The sequence below is a fragment of the Apus apus genome, chromosome 5, assembly GCF_020740795.1.
Source record: "Apus apus isolate bApuApu2 chromosome 5, bApuApu2.pri.cur, whole genome shotgun sequence".
Taxonomy (NCBI): domain Eukaryota; kingdom Metazoa; phylum Chordata; class Aves; order Apodiformes; family Apodidae; genus Apus; species Apus apus.
In genome coordinates this window covers 56,826,069-56,847,634 of record NC_067286.1, presented here as the reverse complement: position 1 = coordinate 56,847,634, position 21,566 = coordinate 56,826,069, and the positions used below count along the sequence as shown (strand labels likewise).

Genomic DNA, 21,566 nt, shown 5'->3' with positions numbered 1-21,566 from the left:
ACCCTTTTCCTAGGCACATTCTGCCAGCTTTTCTGCTTACTTCAAAGTGGTGAAAGGCAGAAATGACAACAAAAAATTGCTGATATGGGCTTTTCCTGCTCCATTACCTTGTTTCCAGACTGGAAGGGTTGGAGAGATGAAGGGAGGGAGTGGGACTAGAAGCAGCCTTTGGGATTGTCTTTTACCAGCACTAATGCTGAGTGCATTAAAAGGTTAATGTAAAAAAACCTAGGGTCATCTCACTGTGTCCCTTTCTATCTTCTCTAATTGTATGGGTAGGAATATGCCTGCTAGGGCAATCAGGTGCTGTTGATGTGGTGAGCTTGCCTGGAGAGGGTGTTGGCAGCTGCCCTTCGTTCCTGGTGCAGGAATGTACTGAACACTGTCAAAACAATGCTTATCCTGTGCTGTTGTGGTCTGCTGATTTCTGTTGTACATTCATGTAGTACGCATTGCATAAAGGATATTAGGTGGCAGTTCTACCCTTAGACCCTGCCACTAGCCCATTTTCACATACAGACTCCTTCCACTCTTTTCTGGCCCTGTGACTCTGGCCACCCAGACACTACTTCTGAGAAGCCCACCTGCTCACTGTGTGCTTCAAAAATTGCTGCAAGAATCCTAATTTCCTTCACTCCCTCTTTCAGCCCTTTAAAGATAAAATATAGCCATTTCCAAGTTGGAATAAAAAATTGCTCAGAGTTGATTGGCTGCAGGACTCCTGACTTTTAAAGCCATTCGCCATGTTGGCACCTGTGTGAATTCAGGAGAGCACCTTTACCATTTGTAATGAAGTATGTACTTCTTTGTTACCTCTTTATGGGCAATTATCAGGAGTTGTACTGAAGGGAAATATTACCCAGCATGGCCAGCAAGGGAATTATTACCCAACACTGTCAATTTTGTGCAACTTTAGAGCTCCTATCAGCTCTTCCAAACTCAAAAATATGTCACACCTAGAAAAATAGCATGAAAGAAGAAAAAGGGGAAACTCCATCTGGCTCACAGTGGTGATGATAAATCTGTGATGGATAAAGAACAGAAAGAAGGGGCAGAATGAGAGAAGGGGGTGTGTGTGTGCAAGCAGGGTGGATGAATTAAACAAGAGCTTCAGTGTGAGAAGGAAACAAAACAGCTAAGTCTGTAAGACCCCAGTGAAGCTGTGCAGAAGTAATTAAATGCAGGCCAGGGAACTGTTTTTTTTTTTTTTTCCTCCTATTCCCAGCCTTGTTATTGACCTGCTTCACTCACTCACGCAGATGCATTGGCTTTCTCAAGTTCAGTTTCTTCACCTGCAAAATACCACCAGTCTCCTATGGATAGGATTTGGCTTTTAAATGTTCTGGCTTTGCAGCAAATTTCTTTTTGGCTTTTTGCAGCCTGCCACGTAGCTGACAGCCTGCAGTAAACAATTGTAACGCAGAAGGCCTTGCAAGGCCATGGCAAGTTCTCACAATAGATACCTCAAATGCTGCTTTTGCCCGTTGCCAAAACTGTCCCAACTAGAGCCTAGGTGGAAGCCACTAATAGCTGTTCCTCTGCTTAATTTCCGTGACAGCCCAGATGTGATAACTGTTCTCACTTGAACTTGATAAAGTTGGGCCCCAGCAAGGACAACACAGCAATTTTCCATTTAAAGCAGACCTCGGGAAAGGTGGTCCCATGCCAGCCTCCTGGAGAGATGTGCAGGGAAGTGACCTGCATCCAGACTTCACACTGCCTCTATATCTTCCCTGTCAGTCCTAAGAGTAACTCCTGTTCTACCTTAAGCCTTTGCCTTGTTTTGAAGTTATCAAAACCAGGTTGCTAACATACTAGAAGGATTCACTGTACTGCTTTTGCTCTTGAGATTTCTTTGTTCTTGTCAGCTCAGGCTTTGTTTTCTTGTTGCAACATGCCATGGCCAGCAGAGCAGGAACCACCCCTTCAGAAAAGCCTCCTGCTTTGAAGAGGCTTGTTGCTGCATGCTGGGAGGACATGTGAGTCCAGAGCCAAAATAGGAGGGCCACTGGTTTGCCAAAGAGTTTCACCATGAACATTAAAAAATGAAAACAGAATTTTTAATGACACCCTTGCTGCATGCATGCACCAACCCACACCTTTTCATCAAAGATTCACCAGAACACAAGTTTAAAACCTTTCTTCTTTATTACCTAAAGAGCAGGGATGAGATGGGGGAGAGGGAAGGGAAGCAGGAGTGAAACTTACCCTCTGAGATGGGGCACACGAGCGATTTGCACAAAGAGCCACTGAGCTCAACACTCCTCCTGCTCTCCCAGACCATCAGCATGTCAAAGGCCATTGCTGTGGCCTTTGACATCTTAGGAGAAGCATGAGGAGGGCCACTGAAGTCACTTCTCCCCATTTCTGACTTAAATTTTTTGACTTATTCTCAGTCGAATTGCTGCCCATCTTTCTCTTGAGAGAAAACTACACGCTGTGTTTCTGTTTATCCTCTGCCTGGTTCAAGTCCTTGGGCTGCTTAGAAGAAGATTGTTGGGACAAAGAGGTATTACCCTTTTTTAAAAAAAAATTCAACAACAAGACACACACAAAATTAAAAATAAAGCACCATTTTTTTTCTTTTTGGTGGGCTGCAATGGCAGAAGAGTCTGAGCCAAGGCCTGCCAGGCATCTCTTATGTCTTCTCTGCAGTATCTTTGTTCTCTTTTTAATTTTTTATTTTTGCTTTTCTTCAACTCTTACACATTCTGATATCAATCATACCAAATAAAACCAAGCACACATCAGGTGCTACTTGCTAAGAATCTAAGGCCTAAAAGGCTGATTGTAGTGGTTTTGTCTGGGAAGAAAACATGGCTGAATCTTGTAAGCCTGTACTCACTTGTTCTCCTCGCAGTTACACAGAGCACAATTCCCCATTTATTGCATGGTCTCCATCAAAAGGATTCCCTTCAGAGACGTGCATGCAGTGGTGCCACAATGGAAAGATAAAAGGGACTTTGCCTCCCACACCTTCATAAACAGTCCATATAATCATGAATTAAGGCCTTGAACAGCCAGGTGTAAATGCATAAACTCTGACTGAATACCAGCACTATCATCAGTCTTGTAAGCTCAGCTTGTGGTGTTTATGGACTGAATCAAACCTAGAGGATTAAACTACTGATTTGATAATTAGCCCAGGATTCAATGCTGCTATTTATTATATTAGGCAAATAAACTATTTACTGTTTAAATGAATTTTCCTGTTCTTTTTCACACTCGGGATTCAAGTAAAACATTAAGAAGCGACATTTCCCTATGGAGGGAAAAATGCATGAAGGGAAACAAGACAGACATTTGCTGGGATTTTACTAATAATCATTTCAAGTGAATAAATGTAGCAGCTTGCCAAGCCTTTGGCCATCAGAGCAGCATTTATGCAATAGCTCAGCTTTATTTCAACTATTTCAGAATAGCTCTTAGGAGGCTCGAGGAGAAAGATGGTTTTGTATTTAAACCTTGACGTCCTGACTCAGGAGGCTTTTATTCAGAGCTTGCTGCTGCCTGCACACAGAGCCATGTCTTTATCTCTCTATTTCTGTTCCTACTAGCAGTTGATAAGCTCTTTGGTGGACAAAAATCAGATACTTGTTTGCTGTTCAGGATGATGAAACATGAGTCTGGTGGGATTCTAGGTGCTGCTATGACTGGCCAAGTACTGTGAAAAAAAAAAGAAAAAAGAAAAAAGAAAGGAGACCAAGTGGCTGCTGGACACTGCACAACAGGAGTGATTTTCTTGCTCTGTTAGATGGGTCTTCACGTGTTCCTTGCATGTGGCTGGAGTAGACTGGGAGCTTTGTGCTGCCATGTGCTGGTTAGTAGATGTCTGACAGGCTGGAGGACATTGCTACTGCCTCACAAACCAAGTCCAGCATTTCTGAGCAACATGTCTTAGCTGAAGGAAGAAGATAACAAGTCGGGATTGAAATTCCTCCAGGACCTTGCCATCTTGCTTCATGGTGGTGTAGTAGAGACTCACAGCCAGGATCAGCACTGAGCAAAACAAGAGCCACAAGAGCACAGGCAATCCAGATGATGACCTGTCATCCACTGAAAGGTGATGAGGAGAAAAAAGAAAGCAGCATTATTTTAGTGTCACCTTAAAGACTTCCAGAATTTCACCCCCTGCTGATGCCTTTGTCCCACATTTCGGGGCACTCAGGGCTCTGGTGTGAGAACTTCTATAAACACCAGTTAAGTGATAGTGAGTCACACCTCCTGATGGAGGCTGGTGAGTACAAAAGATCTCATCTAATTGAGTATTTAAAGAGCTTAATTATATACAGGAAGAAGAGGATTACCATACCTAATACATGATCTCAAGTTTCCCTCCAGCAATTTTATTTTATACCTTTTAGCTAAATGTTATGTTAAAGACTAGTAGAATTTAAAGATATCTTGTCTAATCATTTAGTGCTCACAAATGTTCCATAAAAGAGAAGATCTAGATTTCTGTCTTTTTCCCTGGTAACTCAGCTTGTTTGAGACTCCTAATTACAGTAAGAACTGAGATGTGGCTCCATTAACTGAGAAGCATATTTAGAAAGCTGTGGCACATTTAACATCTCTGTAAGTGATAGGTGTGCTAAATGCACTGGAACATCCTCAGCACTTGCTTTTAAAATAGAGTTCAAGGATGTTTAAGGTGCCATAGGTCAGGCACAGTACACATGTGGAAATCAATAGCCTGCATTTAACTCATCAACATCCATGCCCCAGCCCTTGCACAGGTGTATCCACCCACAGGCCTTGGAGATCCAGTTTGATTCAGGCATGGTTGCTGTGCTTGACTGCACGGCCATTGCACAATCAGTATCATTTTATAAAGCACTTTGAATATTAAACATGCAGCAAGAAGCCAAATTCATGCCTGAATAAAAGCCTGTAGCGTGCAGCTATTTTCCTGCCATATGCACATAATCAATAAGGAGATAAAAATGTGGTGTGTATTATGACGGGTAAAGGGCCAACATTAGCTGTAACATATTTAAATTAGCTTCTACTATGAGCCCTGGAATACACAGCAGTCAATTAAACTGTCAAACAGATGTACAGAGAGGAAGGTAAAAGTCATAAAACCAAGCAAGAAACACATAATAATGCATCAAAAAGTGTATGGGGAAAAGGTAAAACGTTAATAGGCAGTCATTTTACAGCTAACCAGGAACCAAATCAATGTCCCATAATAGATCTGAGTGAATAATTTGCAGCAAATAATTTATTCATTTGAATTTAGCCCTTCTTTCTGTTTGCAAATTATCCATGAGCAGAATTCAATTTTTCTAAATTTATTTGTTTGGTATTATTCTATGAATGGTTTATATGAAGATATTTAGCCAGAGAATTACTCACCACTTTCTGCTTTTGCAGAGATTTGTGATTTGGAAGTTGGTATTTCTCTTGTGTGATCTCCCACACCACCAGATACAGTCCTTGACTGACTGACCTTTCAAAGTATGGGACCTGGCTGATGAGCATACCTGGTAATAATGAAACTTTTCTGGGAAAGCTTAAACAGCTTCATGAAGTGCTTATAATTGTTTCCAATCTTGCAAAAGTTACTTTCCATGTGAAATTTCTTGATGTTCTTAAATGCAAATTTGACTTTTCCTTATGTCCTTTAAATTAGGGATTTTGTTTGGTCCACGAACAGAAGAAAATAATATGGAAGAATAATCTTATCCACAAAGTAACAATGAGGTATGTTCACAACAGCTTCAGGACATCACTATAAATATGTGCTTAAATAAATTTGCCATTTTCTAGATTACAAATAAAAAATTAATGCTTAAATTTGCAAGTCAAATTGTTGGAATGGCACACTCAGCCCTAGCCATGTGCCCAGTCTAGAAAAAAGGCTGCTCATCTGAGAAAAGCAATGGACAAAGGAGATTTTGGCTCATTTCCTGCCTTGGAAACACATTTCCACTGCCACTTGAGGGATATTTGGTCTTTCTTTTCCCACCTATTTCCTGCCATGTTCCTAGCCTGGCAACTGCCTTAGCTGATGCTGTCATTGGCATGATCATACAACTCCTTTTCCTCAGCAATAGCAGTAGCTGAGAGATGTGGGGACATTTGCTTCCTTTTGGGTCCCCAGCACTGTGGCTCTGTGTGTGTGTGTATATGTGCATGTGTCCCTCTCCCTATACTGCACTGCACAGAGCACAGGCTGGGCTAGGTGTTGGCTAGGGGCTCTAGAAATGATCACCACAATAAGGACATCCAGATACACACATTTGCTTGAGGGCCTGTGAGGCTGACTGGCCTCAAACAGCCTTGCAAGAAAATAAATACATGGAAAAACAGATTATTTTTATTATTTCTACCCTGCTGCCAGCATATAAATGAATTGTTTCTTCCCCACATACGCAAGTCAGCAGGGAGAACTATAGTTTTGCTTGGGGTGCTTTCCCTGCATATCTTAGTGAAAAACCTGTGCCTATTCTATTGCCATAAAATTTATTAATTATATTTAAATTAAAAATAGCTTTGGGGCTTTCATTTTTGTTTCCACTATTTGTCTTAGTAAATGTCTTGTTCAAAATACTACAACGGTTCTCATCAACACCTTGTATTTCATATACTGAGAAGAAAAAGAAACAACCACTGACTATGAAATGCTTTGTATTTGGAGGCTATGTTAGCACAGAGCATCCCAGCAGCAGAAAAGCAAACTCAGGTTAGTGCCATGGATGGCTCACAGTTATAATGAGAAATTGACTTACCTACTACGTAGTCACAGCAGGAAATGGCTAGAAAACAGAATGAAAATGTTCTTACACATGTGGAAAGGCCTTTTTGCAGCAGATGACTAAGAAAACAAACACTAGTGTCTCTGAAACTGTCTTAGAGACACTGAGCTCCCCTTATATCACTTTTGTCCGTACAGTTATGCAAGATGAGGATCTACCCACTCCCTCCAAACATGCAGCTGCAGATGCAAAAATATATTGTTTAGGGGATTTCAGAGGCAGGGGTTGTTGCTGTTACAGGGAGGTCAGGAGTCACGTCTTGCAAAAATAACTTCCCAATCCCACATCAGGGATGTGGGAAAGGAGATAAATCAGTGGGATGAGAGGGGAATGGAAGTTAAGGAAGCAAAGCCCACTCTGAGATGCAGCTCTCATCCAACAATGTCTTGGAACTGCCTCCACTTTGCAGCTGGGATCTAGACACAATCCAGGGTTACAAATCCAGAGAATGGAAAAATTTCAGTGATGCCAGCAACCTCCACATTACCAGCCTCTACATTTAAAAACTTTGCATGGACAATCAGCAAATCGCCTAAATCACAGTGTCCCATGGGTTGGGACGTTTCCCATGTCTTCATGGAAAAGACTTCTCTGTCCTTGCAGGTCCCTGTAGCTGGAGCATGGTTGTGCTGAATTCAGAGCTGGTAAGAGATGAACCAGGTCCCCCAAACTAAGCTGACTGCAAGATTATCAATGCTGATGTGGGGACACAGACTCTGGCAGGGAGCTGAAGGAGGTATTACATCTTATCATAAGCTTGCTTTCGAGCAGTCAGATGAGCTTTGAAGAATTTAGGGCTGACTCACTGAGTCTTTCCAGGAGTTCAGTTCTGATGGGAAAGCCCAGGCTGCGTCAACAACCTTATCAAGAAACAGCTTCTCACTCCTGCTGTAGAAGGCACCAGAAACAATGTATTGCAACACCAATGCAAGGTCTGTGTACAAACACAGTAGTGGAAGCCAAGCCTTGTTTTTAGGAGCTGAGTAGCAGTCCAAACAGGTGGCTGACACAGAAATTTTACCATTCTGTCACTTGTGTTTTTACTGAACGATGTATCAAACACATACCTTCTAGTTCCCTACACCAATAAATACAATTTTTCTTCAGTTTGGTCAGTTTGTGAAAGTCAGAAAGAAGCAACACTTCTTACTTGGCTATGAATTGTATAGAGCACGTGCAGAAGTGCAAACTGGACCCTTACACTAGACCTCTGTTTAAGGTTGACCTACCTGCAAACAGTTATTTTGGCTCACAAATGAAAGCCCATAGGTTATGCTAGCTGGATCATTCCCTGGGTGCCCTCCTTGGCAGGAGGGATTACATCCTGGCTGCTTTTAACCTCAGTGGGCCAGCCAGGTTCAGGTCTTTACTATTGTATCCTATAGCATGCTGCTCAGAACCATAAAAGAGCTGGATCCTTCCCTGCAATTGCATCCTACTTTCCCAGAATGACACAAGAGTATTTAAATGTGGTCTGGCATCCTTTTCTGTGTGTGAAAGAATTGTTCTGGGGTACACCTGAGGCTCAGCCAAACCCATGGTCTACTATGATGCCTGTGGGGACCGACCCAGGAGTTCACCACAAGAACAGCCCTGAGACTGCTCTAACTTAACGCAGGAGCCTGTCTCCTCCCAGGGCTGGCAGGAAAATGGCCCAGATAATATTCTGTGGAGCACAGAGCAAAAATCATGTGCCCTGTGCTCTGTGTTGAGCTCAAAAACACCATAACATTATCAAAGGAGGAAGCTGATGTAGACAGGGTGAATGTTAAAAAGCTAGAATGGTCATGCCAAAAGGCTTAATGGCTTGAGCATACCATGTTCAATGACTTCTTCTGGCTCACGAAATCGAACCCTTCTCTCTTGCTTCCGCTTTTCCCCCACAGCTGAGTCCACAGGTGGCCTTTTCCTCAGTATTGAAGGAGGATAGCTACTGTCGTCTGTCTAAAGAGTTGACCAAAACAGAAACCACATGGCTATTCAAAATGCAGTAATGCATCTTGGTGAAGCTTTGAGCTTTTGTCCCTGTATTATCGTATCCATCAAAAGACAAGATATGAAACATACCTGGTTTGACATAGTGAAACCACTGTAATGTTTATAGCAAGATAATATGGATATTCCTTCATTGTTATAGATCTTTAGTACTCTAAATCTGTCTTCTCAGGAAAAAAATTGCTTAAAGAAACAGACAGGAAAGTAGTCAGAAAGGATTTCTCTAAACTGGAGTGAACGATTACTGAAGGTTGCTCAACAGCCCTGGGGTAGATGGACATAAAATAGGATATTAAATATATAACCCATATCATTGGGAGAACCTTTGAAATGTTTTTCTGAGCTAAGCAGCTCCCTTCTGAATGCACTGTTGCCATTTCAACAACTGAGGCTATGCAGCAGTCTTGGGCTTCTATATTATCCTGGTGGGTAGGAGAAGGTAGTTTTTTTGCACTTTGATATCACTGTTATGTTGTTGCTCTGTCATTTGCTTGGAAGCCACACTCAGTCTCTGATAACAGAATCAGATTGCTGTGGATTCTGCCAAATGACAAGAAACAGAGTTGCAATAGTAGCGATAAATCCCTCTTCTGCATAGGAACAGTCCCACAGTGAACTCCCCAAAGTGAATCCAAAGAATCTTGGTTCAGGGACACCTGGTGTCCTCTGAAAGTGGAGAGCAGCTGGAAAATTTTCTGCTTTTCAAAGACATAAGTGGGTGGCAGAGACTCTCCACATTTATTTTTACTTTAAGATAGAAGTAATCTTCTCTACCTCTTTCTCCCCCTTCCCTCCATTCCTTTGTTAGGTAAAGGATATTATTTCTTAGATGGTTTGTTTGCTCCTTCTGGTCACTGTCCCTGCTCCTTTTTTTCCCTTCATCTGACGTTTCTCAACACAGTGATTGCACACCCCTTCCACCATGTGTTCCTTCCTGCTTTAACTTTTCTGTTCCTCAATGCCTGCTACTTTTACCTGTTTTTAAACTCAAACACCCTTGCACTACAGCTTTTCTCTTTGGATGCTTTTGCCACACTCACCATTTCACACACCCACTTCCGGGGCTGCGGAGGCAGGATTAAGTCCCGTTAATTACAGTCAGACCCCAGAGTACAGAGGATAAGTAGATTTCCCTCTATATCACAGTCTGGATAATCTCAGAAAGGGACATAACATAGTCAGCAGGAGCTGCCATAGAGTGAGGAACAGCTTCAGCTTTGATACCTTCTCCTGAGGAATTTATAAATGAGATTTTTTACTTATCGCTTAAAATAATTCTTTCTTTGAGCTTGTGTTCATGCAAGGATCCATATAATCTCTGTCTCATGACCAGGGATGGTGTGTTTTGGAGCTCTGTGGTTTTTATTTAGCAGCTCAGAAGCTGGAATACCCATTCAGGTATAGGAAACCAGGATTCCAGTTCTTCCTGAGTCCAAAGAGATATGAACCCATATCTCTTATATGCACACTCACATCACACCTGATGCACAGGTAGGAGCAGGGAATCTCAGTCTCTGCCACCAAAGCCATCTTGTTTGGCCTTGAATAATTAAATATTAATTGAGCTAAAGTAAGAAAGAATGAAAGAATGGCTTTACAGCCTGGTGTTTGGATGCTCCCTTGAGGATGGGAGAAGTCTATTCTGATCCTTGCTCCAATGAATACTTAATGCAAAATACTTAAATATTCATTGGAGCAGTCACTAGGAACAGGGTCTCACATCTACCAGGTGAATACTCTAATCATGGTTATAGCCACACACACACTTTGTGACATAATATATATTGAATTGCTCTATGTAAAATGAAACAGCTTTAGGGAGACACGGCAGAAGCCCAGCTCAGACTAGCAGTGGTTACAGCTTTAGTTGGGATGGCTCCTCTCATAGCACAGCTAAGGAAATTGAACCTTATATTTGAAAGGGTTTATAGCTCAAAGTGCAGCTCTTGTCCATACAAACTTTTCCAAACAGATAACAGCTACATCACAACAGAAGAGAAAAACAGCTAGCTGGTTGGGTAGTACCTAGCTAGGGAAGACCTAAGAAATGAAGTGGCATTTACAATACTTTCTAGAATTTAATAATTAATAGCAATCAAAGCTATACAGTGTCAAAAAAAGGGTTGTGTTTTCCACTCAGCCAGAAACTCAGTGTTACATACTGTAAAAAGAGAAAAATATCTACCAAAGTGCTAGTAGGGAAATTAGATGCCCTTAAAAACAACCCATTTGTGAAAAGCTCCAGACTTTGGACACAAGGACTCATGCCCATCACAAAGTTACTCACCGGCAGCTCCTCTGCACTAGGATCAGAAGGTAGGGCTGGACATATTTGAGACATGTATTCTGGATGCCAACATGAAACCTCCCACATAAAGCTTTGGTTGGAAAGCCACTTGCTCAAGAAAATGAGAAGGACCAGGGGGAAGTATCCAGAGATCCCTCTGCCACAAGGACTGAGCAGGCAGTGCCACTGAGCAGATGGGAGCAGCAGCAAATGACAGAGGATTGGAAAGAAGAGTTTCCGCCCTTCATACCAGTGTTGGCTTTGGAAGGATGACGTTAGTCAAAATGTACTCAGCAGCCAAAAATAACACATAGTGATAATACTGATTGTGCAGCTGGAAAGCAGGGCTTTCCTGACAACTGGGAAGGGCCTGAATGGAGCAAATCACAAACAGCTATGTGTTTGTATGCATAAATGCAAAGTCAAGGCTGTTCTTTGTATAATGATTGCTGCATTTGTGTGATCATGTCCATCTCCTTTCCAGAAGCCATTCCCAGTCTCAAAAATCTTGCCAGTGGGATTGCTTTTAATGCTTCTCCCATTCAAAATATGTGGGGAAAGGGCACCAGGAAATGATATAGATGTAGTGGGATCATGTATATCTCCCTCCAGTACAGTTATGGCTTTGCTTTATATGTTTTACAAATTAGATCCATTATTATAGTAATAAAGTGGGATTTTAACATCAGACATTTCTACAGATATTATAATAAGATTATTGATAGGAAGAGAGGTGATTTACTGTTCAAGAGGCTTTAACAGCCCCTTGTCAAATGCTGAAGGCTGGTCATCATCAAATATACAATTTACAGTCAGAAATACCTGCAGTGACTGTGACATGTCTAAAGTATTCCAATTTTGTCTTATTTTCCGGGTGGTTGGATGGATTCTCCCATGGCATGCTCAGACTGGGGCCCTTGTTTTGCACCTACCCTGTGGAGTGAGGGTTGCAAGATGACACCAGGATCCAGAGGGTAGAGCAACTCTACCAGCTTCACTATTTTAATCTTCCTTTCAGAGATTTGGGGAGTGGGTGAGTAGATGGGAAGGGTTGGGATGCTTCCCTAGAGACAACCAGGCTAGCACAGCAGGGAAGGCATCTGCTGCTGATGTGAGGTCAGCAGCACCCTTGATCCTGGCTACCCTCCCTCCCACTGTTCAGACTCTGCATGGGCTTCCCAGGGCTGCTGGCCTCAAGCCCTTCCCTTTCCAGTGGTGAAAACAAAGTCAACATGGAGAAGAACATATTTGTCTGGACTGAGGCTCTGCACTGAATGCACCCTATCTAAAAGTCACCGGGAGAAAGTCACCTTACCTTCTCTTTCCTGTACATTGGGGTGATGGAGGGTTTTTCCTCATGCTGCAACCAGCTCCCAGCTGCAGGGCTCTCAAAATCCCTTCTCTGGTGTGTCCTGCAAGTGTTTTACATCAGTTATTTTGGGATACCTAAGCTGAGCTTTTGGTGGGGGAAAAGTCATTCTTCAAAATTTTTCTCTTGGTAGATCCTAAACAGAAAGATGACAAAGACTTCTAAATAATAGTCCCTAGCTTCTTCCCCACTTTCTCCTTGCTCTCATTGTGATAACCACTTGCTACTATTCAATATAGGAGGGAATTTACCTGCCTACTTTGGCCAGCAAAACTGGTGGGGCTGGGAAGTGGGAAATGAAAACCTAGTCTTCATCTAGATTTCACTTTCTCTATGTGAATTGCCTGATTTATTTTTACTAGTGCCATCCAGCAAGGCACATAAGAAGATCTTTTGCAGCCTCTTATTCCTGCAGAGAGCAGTACTGAGTGTGTGAGCTTTTAGACCGGAATGAAAAACCTTGTTCCTGTCTTTTTCATTGAATCAGGTTTTATTGAAAAAAAAACCTCTCACATTTTTCTGAACAAATGATCAGACATTTCTTGGTATTTTCTTTAAAAACCCTGAAGAAAAGTCAGGGGTAGGGGGCTGTTGTTTTCAAGAAATGGATAGAATGGAGGAAACATTTATAATTTTTCATGCCAGAAACCATTCCTTTTCAGTTCTAGATTCCCCCGAAATGTAAACAATTTTTCTGTTCATTTCACTGAAAAATAATTAAGCAGCTTATAAATATTTACACAAAAGATTGCTCTCCAAATGCTCAGAATGATAATCTCATCGTGCCATTCTCACTTTTATCTTAAAACATGTTAATTATATTGATAGCAAGGGTTGTAAATGCTTGAATAATTAGTAGTTACCTGGGCACTCAAGTTCCAGTGGATAAAGATGTCAGGAGTTCAAATCTCACAACAGGGAGAGATCCATCCTTACTAAGTGCTTTTGATTGCAGTTTAACAACCTAAAATTGGATATACATTAGGAATAAAGCACAATTTAATGCATGAAGTGAAGGATTCCAGGAAAATAACTTTACTAGCCTCTGAAATCACTGGTAATAAATTATAGTTACAACAGTGGGATAATGTCTGCTTTGGAAGCTCGAATAAATTCTTTTAACATTTCCCTTCTTTATAAAGCAATTTTTCATCTAAGCTTTGATCTCATTTCATGCAACAAATGTCAGAAGCAAATCTGGACAAAGAATTCGTAAATGAATTATTTAGCTGACGAGTGTCACCTCTATTTCTTTCAGCTAATTGTTCACAAATAGATAGTGACTTTTGTGAACGTATTCATTATTCAGATTTATTCAGTGGATAATTGCTGGGAGTAACTCTTTGTCTGTAGATTGCTTGGAAGCATTTTGGTGTGAACATTTAATAGTAAAAATCTATCCAGGCTTTCAATACAAGACAAACTAAAAATATCTGTAACTACTGATGGAATCCTTAAGCAAGAACAATATACTGCAGTCTTAACGAGCAGCACCAGCATTTTCAGGAAGAACTCCACTGCTTCCCGTGGCACATATGAGGGAAAGCAAAGAAATCTCAGTCCCTGTAGTGCCAACTCTGAGTGGCTTACATTGTATATGCAAATAAGTTTTCACAAGAAAAGGGTTGCTGAAGTGTTTGCTCAGCAGAAAAACAAAACAAGCCTGAACAAAACATGATTGACTTCCCAGTGAATAAATATGAACAGCCCAGACAAAGGAACTAACTGCACAGCCAGTATTTTCCTACAATACCCCAATGGAAGATGTCTAGGAAATAAACATAACATGATAAAACAATTTTATGCTCAGAGGATAGCTGTGTAACCATATGAACTCTTTTTCCATTTCCTTTTGCAGGAATAAATATTTTAGACAAGCAAAGTACTTTGTAAATGATGCCTTTGTGGGGATTCATCTGGCCTGGTTCAATTATTTTGAAACCTAGCAATTTTCTCATATCATTGAATCTGGTTTTATTGCAAATAGGGTCATAGAAACAGTCACTCATTGTGATAATGGACTTAGTTTATCTTAACTATTAACACTTCCAGTAGGCTTACACACACGTATGTATTCAATATTTATGGATATGCACAGTGCATATATATTAGTAATGAAGTAACTTTATCTCCAACAATCTGAAAACAAAATCACGTAATACCATACAGTGTGGGGTGCAGTGGTAACTGGAAGCAGCATATCAGGATAACAGAACAGAAAAGGAATAAATAAATTAGAAGGGAGTCTTCCATATCTTCTTCAACTTCCAGAGTGTCAATTGAGCCTTTGTACAATATTCCACCTTTCGTGGTTCTGTGTGCTCCTGATTAATAATGTAGAGGTGCACCTTTTGGCAGCAAGGTAAGTTTTGTGTTTGCCAAGAGTGATTCTCCACCAGTCAGGCAACACATCAGGAAATAAAAAGGCAAATTGCCCCATGGAGCATAATTAGCTGTGTGCATTGTTTTGTTTTTTTTTTTTTCTGCCTCTGGAGAAACAGATTTACTGCTAAAGGTTGTGGGACACCCATGAAATGTTGGATGGCACCATCTCTGCTCCTCAGACCTTCCAGGGAAGAAAACACTGGATAAATCCCAGCCCCAATACAAAGATCAGCCCTTTGGACTGTACAATTCTTTGTGTATTCCATGAGCAGAGGGGTTGCAGTTTATCTCTCATCTGATGGTCACTCCAAAATGAGGCATTTTTGTGGAGTTGGGGGAAGAAAAAGATTAATGACAAAGCATAAGGGACACAGAGCAATGAATGGGCAGATATACTAGTAACACTTCAGCCAGCTAGGCTGAAAGCAATCAGTTTTCCTCTCTGTATAGCTGTGAATTCCTGGGATGCCCAGAGACCTGTGTCCCCAAGTGCGTTTGTTGCCAAGGAATGGCAGCATGGTAAGTGCAAAGCACAACACTGGCAGTCCCCGTGGTGCTCCATGGTGGACCCACAAGATTATCCTCCCAGTGAGACCTTCTCTTTGTCCTTTATATATCTATTTATCCCTGCACTGGAAGTCCTCAGGATCATGCAGACCAGTCAGCTCCCCTTAGATGCAGGTGGGCATACCTGGGCCTGTCCATCCAGGACCTGCAGGCCTGGATTGCTACTGGTTGCAAAAATCAGACTAGGCATGGTAATCTCATAGGCAGCCATCTGATCCAGCACTACAGAATTCACTGCTGAAGGCAGAGCCCTGGCTGTAGCAGGTACTTCCAAGTGATGAACATCTTCTTGGAATTGTGGCACCAGTTTCAAATTCACTCTGTGCAGAGATTTTGAACTGAGTTCTTCTCTAAGCATGGAGCAGAATGTGGAGTAGGGTTTTGCATTGTGGTAAGAACATCCTCACTTCAGGGCAGAGTGATTTCTGGTCTCCTGAGACTGTCAAGAGATGATTAAACTCTGTGGAGGAACCTGGTCTCAATTAATCCCTGGCACAAATCCATTGACTTATAAAAGGCATGGATCCATCTCCATTTCTTAAAATTGCCTCTCTTGTTCATGTGTCTTTCCAAGTAGATATTACAAATAACCACAGAGTACTTGTGATGATATATAGTAAACAGAGAGAGAATTTCTGGGCTGCTGAAATGAACTTTCTAAATAATTACAGAATGATTCCACATCCATTTCATAATTAGACTCCTGAGATTACAGCTAAGCTATTATTTGTGATTCAACATGTATTTTTATTTTGGAAATGTCCCATAAGCCATTAGGTTTATTCCACCTGAGGTTTTCTAATTCATTCTGTTCATCCTACCACTGGGATCTAAAATGGAAAGTATGTATTGATTGAATAAGAGTTACCGAGTAACCAAATGCTAATATCTGCTGTTGGCTCACTCTTTCCACATCAGCCAGTCCCATTGATGTGGGATGTAGGAGATGGACAGGGAGTGAGTGAGGTCATTCTGAGTCGGCTTTTATCACACACTCATTTTATTTTAAGAACAAAGAAGAGTGGAACTGGAATCTCTGCTGAAAGCATCCAGGCTGCTGCTGATGGCAGGACTGCCAGCAGCCATGAGATGAGTGAGAAGGATGAAGCCACTGCCAGCGAGAGGATGGCTGAGGTGGTGTAAAAGAGAAAGGGAGGCAAAACAAGGCATGACAAGAAAAACTCTCAGAAACAGCCAAAAGAGTATTATCTTCAGGAATTATGTTTTAGCAGTAATCACTTTGTGCTCTCTGTTGTGCTGATTATTGATTTCTGTAACGATTCCTCATTTCCCCAGGTGAGTTTTGTCCTGAGGAGAATTCAGGCTGGGAGGACTGCAGGACAAAGCCTAAAAAGGGGATTAGTGGTCTTGTCTAAATCCTGGATATCAAAAGGCTCCTGTTGACTTCTGTGAGCCACTGTCTGTCCTTAATGGGTTTTAGAAACCTGGTAGCTACTAATGCCAAACTGGTACTGAGAAGGGCAGCAAGTGGGAATTACGGCAATGGGAAGCAAAGAAGCCAAAGGAATTGCAAAGCACCTAGATGCAGGAATCGCTGCATAAGATGATTTGAAGGCATTGATGTAAATACTCTTGAGCTCCATTTGCAGTGTCACCTTGGAAGGGGATTAGATTAGATTAATGACTTGAAAGAAGAACAGAAAAATGGAGAAAAGAGCAGGCTGAAGTGTGAGAAAAGCCCAAATGAATTGAAAAGAGTTTGGACGGTGATACTGGACGATGAAGAATATAAAATGCAAGTGGTAAATCCTGCTGTCATTGGTAGCCACTTTTATTAATGCTAAGTCTATTAATGGTGATATTTGTTCTGGATTTAATTTATTGTAATTAGCATATAAGTCTCTTTCCTCCATCTCTCCAAGCCCTGGAGGTTTGTGTTTTCAGAGCAAAACAAGTAGGTTTAACAAAGAGTAATTGGTACAATTTCCCAAACTGGCCAACTGCTTCTGGAGCCTGTATTCAGTTGCATCTCAATTTAAGCTGAGACAAGGAAATGAAGCAAGGGAAAATTCAGGCAGCACATCAAAGAAAGCTTGTGGACATGAGGATATACAAATAAGTCAGGTTGAAAGCCACTTATGTTTTGCACAAGCAAGCTAAAGATTTAAGTTATGTTTTTGTTTCAAATCAGAGCATCCTTTGGCAAGCCTGCAGGAGTGATGGAGGGACCCGCTCACACCAGGGCAATTTGTGTCATATGGTGGGGCAGCAAGGAACAGGATGGGCTTTAAAATGAGTGTGGAACTGGGGTCCAGCTCTGATCCCCATCAGGTTTGGATCAGATCCTGAGAATGTAATGCCCCTCGGATGCAACTTTTTGCTAGCTGCCTGGTAACAGCTGCAGCTCTCTCCCTTTTCCCTTCTCTCTCCTTCATTCATACCTGAAATTTGTTTCAGGACCAGAAAAACCTCTCAGTTTAAATTAATACGTTGGTTAGAATAATCTCTGCTTCAACAAATGTGCTTTTTCTGATGTGGAGTGTTTTCATCAGCATATTTTTCATCCTCACAAATGTATGAGCCTTTCAATCAGTATCCTCCATGAAACAACGGAAATTACATCACCTTTTCTTTTTAAGCCATACAAATGTAAAGACCAGGAATAAACTTCATAGGACAGCTATGGAGATGGTGAATTAATAGCATCTGAAGGGAGCAGAACTGAAACTGGTCTCTTGGTGTATCGTATGATCTTGGCTATTTGGCTGTTCCCTGACAGAGGAAAAACTTCTGGGTACAGAGAGCTAGTTTAGTGCCTTGTGATCTCTCTTCCGTGCATTATACCTGCTCTAGCAAGAACTTTTGGGACAAGTGTTTAGACCAAAGTGCTCTTATGCTCTCTACCTAGTGTTAGCATTTCTCTCTTGGTATTGGAGAGCTGGAAAAAATTACATCCCTTTTTGGACCATAAGTTCTGTCCAACTCTAAAGTGAAGGTGATGGAAAGGTGACACCACCACTCCTTCTTCCAAGAAGAAGACATCTCCTGCTTCTGTGACTGACCTGAGGCTGTAAAACTAAAACACCTTTTACTGACACTCCTGGTTTTGGCAAGATTTGTCACTTGCTGCACAGATAGTTTCAGAGCTGGAAAATGGTGTCAACCTCTTTGATGGACATATCACAGAATCACAGAGTGGTAGGGGTTGGAAGGGCCCTCTGGAGATCACAGAATCATGGAATCAGAGAACTGTCAGAGGTGGAGGGGACCTCTAGAGATCACTGAGTCCAACCCCCCTGCCAGAGCAGGACCATCACAACATCTTGGGCAGGTCACACAGAAACGCATCCAGTTGGGTTTTGAAAGTCTCCAGAGAAGGAGACTCCACAACCTCTCTGGACAGCCTGTTCCAGTGCTCTGTAACCCTCACAATAATTTTTTTCCTCACACTGAGGTGGAAATTCCTGTTCTCCTGTTTGCATCCATTACACCTTGCCCTATCATAGGGCACAACTGAAAAGAGATTGGCCCCTCCTTTTTGACACCCACCTTTCAGATATTTGTAGACACTAATAAGTTCTCTTCTCAGTCTTCTCTTCTTTAGACTGAACAGCCCCAGGTGTCTCAGCCTTTCCTCATAAGAAAGGTGTTCCCGTCCCTAAATCATCCTCATAGCCCTCCACCGGACTCTCTCAAGTAAATCCCCATGACTTTTGAATTGAGGAGCCCAGAACTGGACACAATACTCCAGGTGTGGTCTCACTAAGGCAGAGAAGAGGGGGAGGAGAACCTCCCTCGACCTGCTGGACATACTTAATGCACCCCAGGACACCACTGGTCTTCTAACTAAGCCATAGGAAGGTGGATCCTAGAGCCACCACTCTGTCATATCTCTCAAGAGGAGCTGGTTTGAATCCTTTTTCATCAGTGTTGGATAAGGAGACCAAGTGCCAGGCTAATTGAGGCTGGTGGGATTGCACTATCTGTTCTGTCCTCCCTATTGCTATTCCAGAAAGGAAACCTCAAGCTCCTTTGCAGTTACTGGAGATCAAACACTCAGAAGGCAGCAAAGTGGCAATGTATTCTTTTCTTCTGGGGATGTGCAACATAAAGAAGCAATATAAAGGAAGAAAAATAAGGGGAATTTGGAGAATTTGGAGCAGGTGGCTGATGATTTTCAACTTTACTTGTCAATTCAGAGCTGGATTTTGGAGTAGAGTGTAGTGGTGGAAACGGGCTGGCCCTGGAGAGAAGAAGTTATCACTCAGTGTTCCAAGTGTCCTCAGTCCTTTGAGCAACCTGCATGCATAAGAATCTCTGAAAAAAACAAGTCTGGAGATGTTCTGGGGAGGAAACTCCCCAAGTCTTGGCTCTGCCCTGGTAGCTCCAGCCCTAGGCATGTGTAACCAAACCCCTCCTCTGTGAAATCATTGCTTTATTTCCTCCCCGGAAAGTAAAGTATCTCCTCCAGAACACACTTGTAGACTTGGTAAATTCAGATATTTTTCGAAACCTTTTCTAGAGAAACATTCCTGTTTGAATAATGACCCATTCACTCCAGTGCATTATATAAGTAAAAAGAAGATTAATTCCTGGGTTTGGGAATGGCATTAGGAAGGGGACATAGAGCTTTCCTGATCCACACAACGTTAAGCAGGTTAGACTCCTTTCTGGAGGTAAAATGACTTGAAATGTTGCCCATCTTATTTCCAACATATATGGCAAAACAGGCTCTAGAGCAACAGGTTATCATATTGCTTTTATTCAGATTCTGTTCTAAAAAGTCTGCTAAGAGATTTTATTGCAGCTCCTAATAATGGTTATTATTTATCATAAATAATATCTGCATTTTCATAGATCTTCTTTAAGACTGTATAAGACCTACAGATACCGGTAAAGAGACTGTTCCTTCCTTGAAGACTGTATGAACTGACAAAGTAATGGTGGTTTACACCAGACTAAGGATTTGCCCTGCAATTTCCAGAGAGGCTGAATATGCAACATAAGGGAAAAGAAGCCAAGAAGCCACAGTGTTTTGACAGAAGCAGGTTAATCAGTTTTATGACAGAGGCTCTCTCCACACTGGCCTATGCAGGCAAGAACACACAACCTTTTTAGACTTACCTGTTGGTCATGATGAAAAACGTCGACAGCATCTCATACTGACATGTCTAGCCTGGGAGGCCTGCTCAGAAAAATCCTCCATCAGAGCAGCAGCTGTCTCCTTCCCCCAAGCAAATTCCTTTAAAGCTGTCAAAGATGCTGTAATCAGACTAGGTCATCAAAACCGGTCCTCCTGAGGACTGGAAATAAGATCCAGAGATGAGCATTCAGCTACATGGGCAAGGTCTAAAACACTAAAGTTTCCATTGAAATTAAATGAAGGGACTGTAATTGCTGTGAAAGAAAAGCAAAGCAATCACTGGGAGAGCCTGAAAGCTTTCAAACGACCTCTTGAAGTGATGCTGGCTGTAAAGCAGGGATCTATGTACTGCATAACAGAATCTGATAGCAGAGAAAAGCTTTTACTGGGAAACCAACTTAGGTAACTACTGGAGCATTTTCCGGCTCCTGGCACTAAGGCAAATGTTAATAGAGATTTCCCCACACAGTTGAACAGTTTTATTACCTGTTTAAATAAAAAAGGTTAATAAAGTAATAAAAATTGATTCTTTGTCTTCTTGATTTGAAAACATGAAGCTGTGGTCAATATGTTTAATATTTTGTAAATAGGGTGGAACAAAGCACTATAGGTATGGAGACCTATCTGGTATGGAAGTATGGAGATTGCTGTGTGTTTGCACCATCTCTTGTTCTTGTGCTTGCATCAGCAGTTTTGCAGTTTCCATTAATCATTTGTCAGTAAAGAACAGAAAACAAACCGAGTTCCTCTCTAGTGCAATGTTTACTGCTGTTACTAGAGTTACATCTGGGATAAATTTGGCCTGGATTTGACTAAACACAGTCTGGGATAAAATTCAAGGCTATTGGCATATGTATTTGATTTTAGCTGCATTTACAGTATACTGTTTACATTGTCTCTGATTTTAGGTGACTGATATCTGCTTGAGGAATAGGGGTACAGCAAATTGATTAAAATCTGCCCTTATTACTTCTCCAGTGCTTTGGCATTACACCAGCTACTGGTTCACAGCTCTTTCTGATTGTTCAAATATTAAAAAAAAACCAAACGCCAAATAAAAATAAGTCATTGCAGTGAATGGGGTGAATATTTACATAA

The 21,566-nt window shown here is 41.6% G+C and overlaps 1 protein-coding gene across 2 annotated transcripts; it reads right to left on the bottom strand.

Annotated features, from left to right (window-relative positions):
- Positions 1-2,129: 2,129 nt before the first annotated feature.
- On the bottom strand, positions 2,130-20,625 carry C5H14orf180 (chromosome 5 C14orf180 homolog). Of its 2 annotated transcripts, XM_051622096.1 has the most exons (6): positions 20,450-20,625; positions 13,276-13,376; positions 12,359-12,455; positions 8,579-8,705; positions 6,735-6,761; positions 2,130-4,056 (listed from the first exon to the last, which is right to left on the bottom strand). In XM_051622096.1, exons 3-6 carry the CDS (start codon positions 12,374-12,376, stop codon positions 3,854-3,856), a joined length of 375 nt encoding a protein of 124 aa, XP_051478056.1. In that variant the 5' UTR covers positions 12,377-12,455; positions 13,276-13,376; positions 20,450-20,625; the 3' UTR covers positions 2,130-3,853. The 2 variants fall into 2 exon arrangements, with proteins under 2 accessions (XP_051478056.1, XP_051478057.1); XM_051622097.1 differs by lacking the exons at positions 13,276-13,376; positions 20,450-20,625 and adding an exon at positions 11,866-11,976 and having other exon boundaries at positions 12,359-12,441.
- Positions 20,626-21,566: the final 941 nt, after the last annotated feature.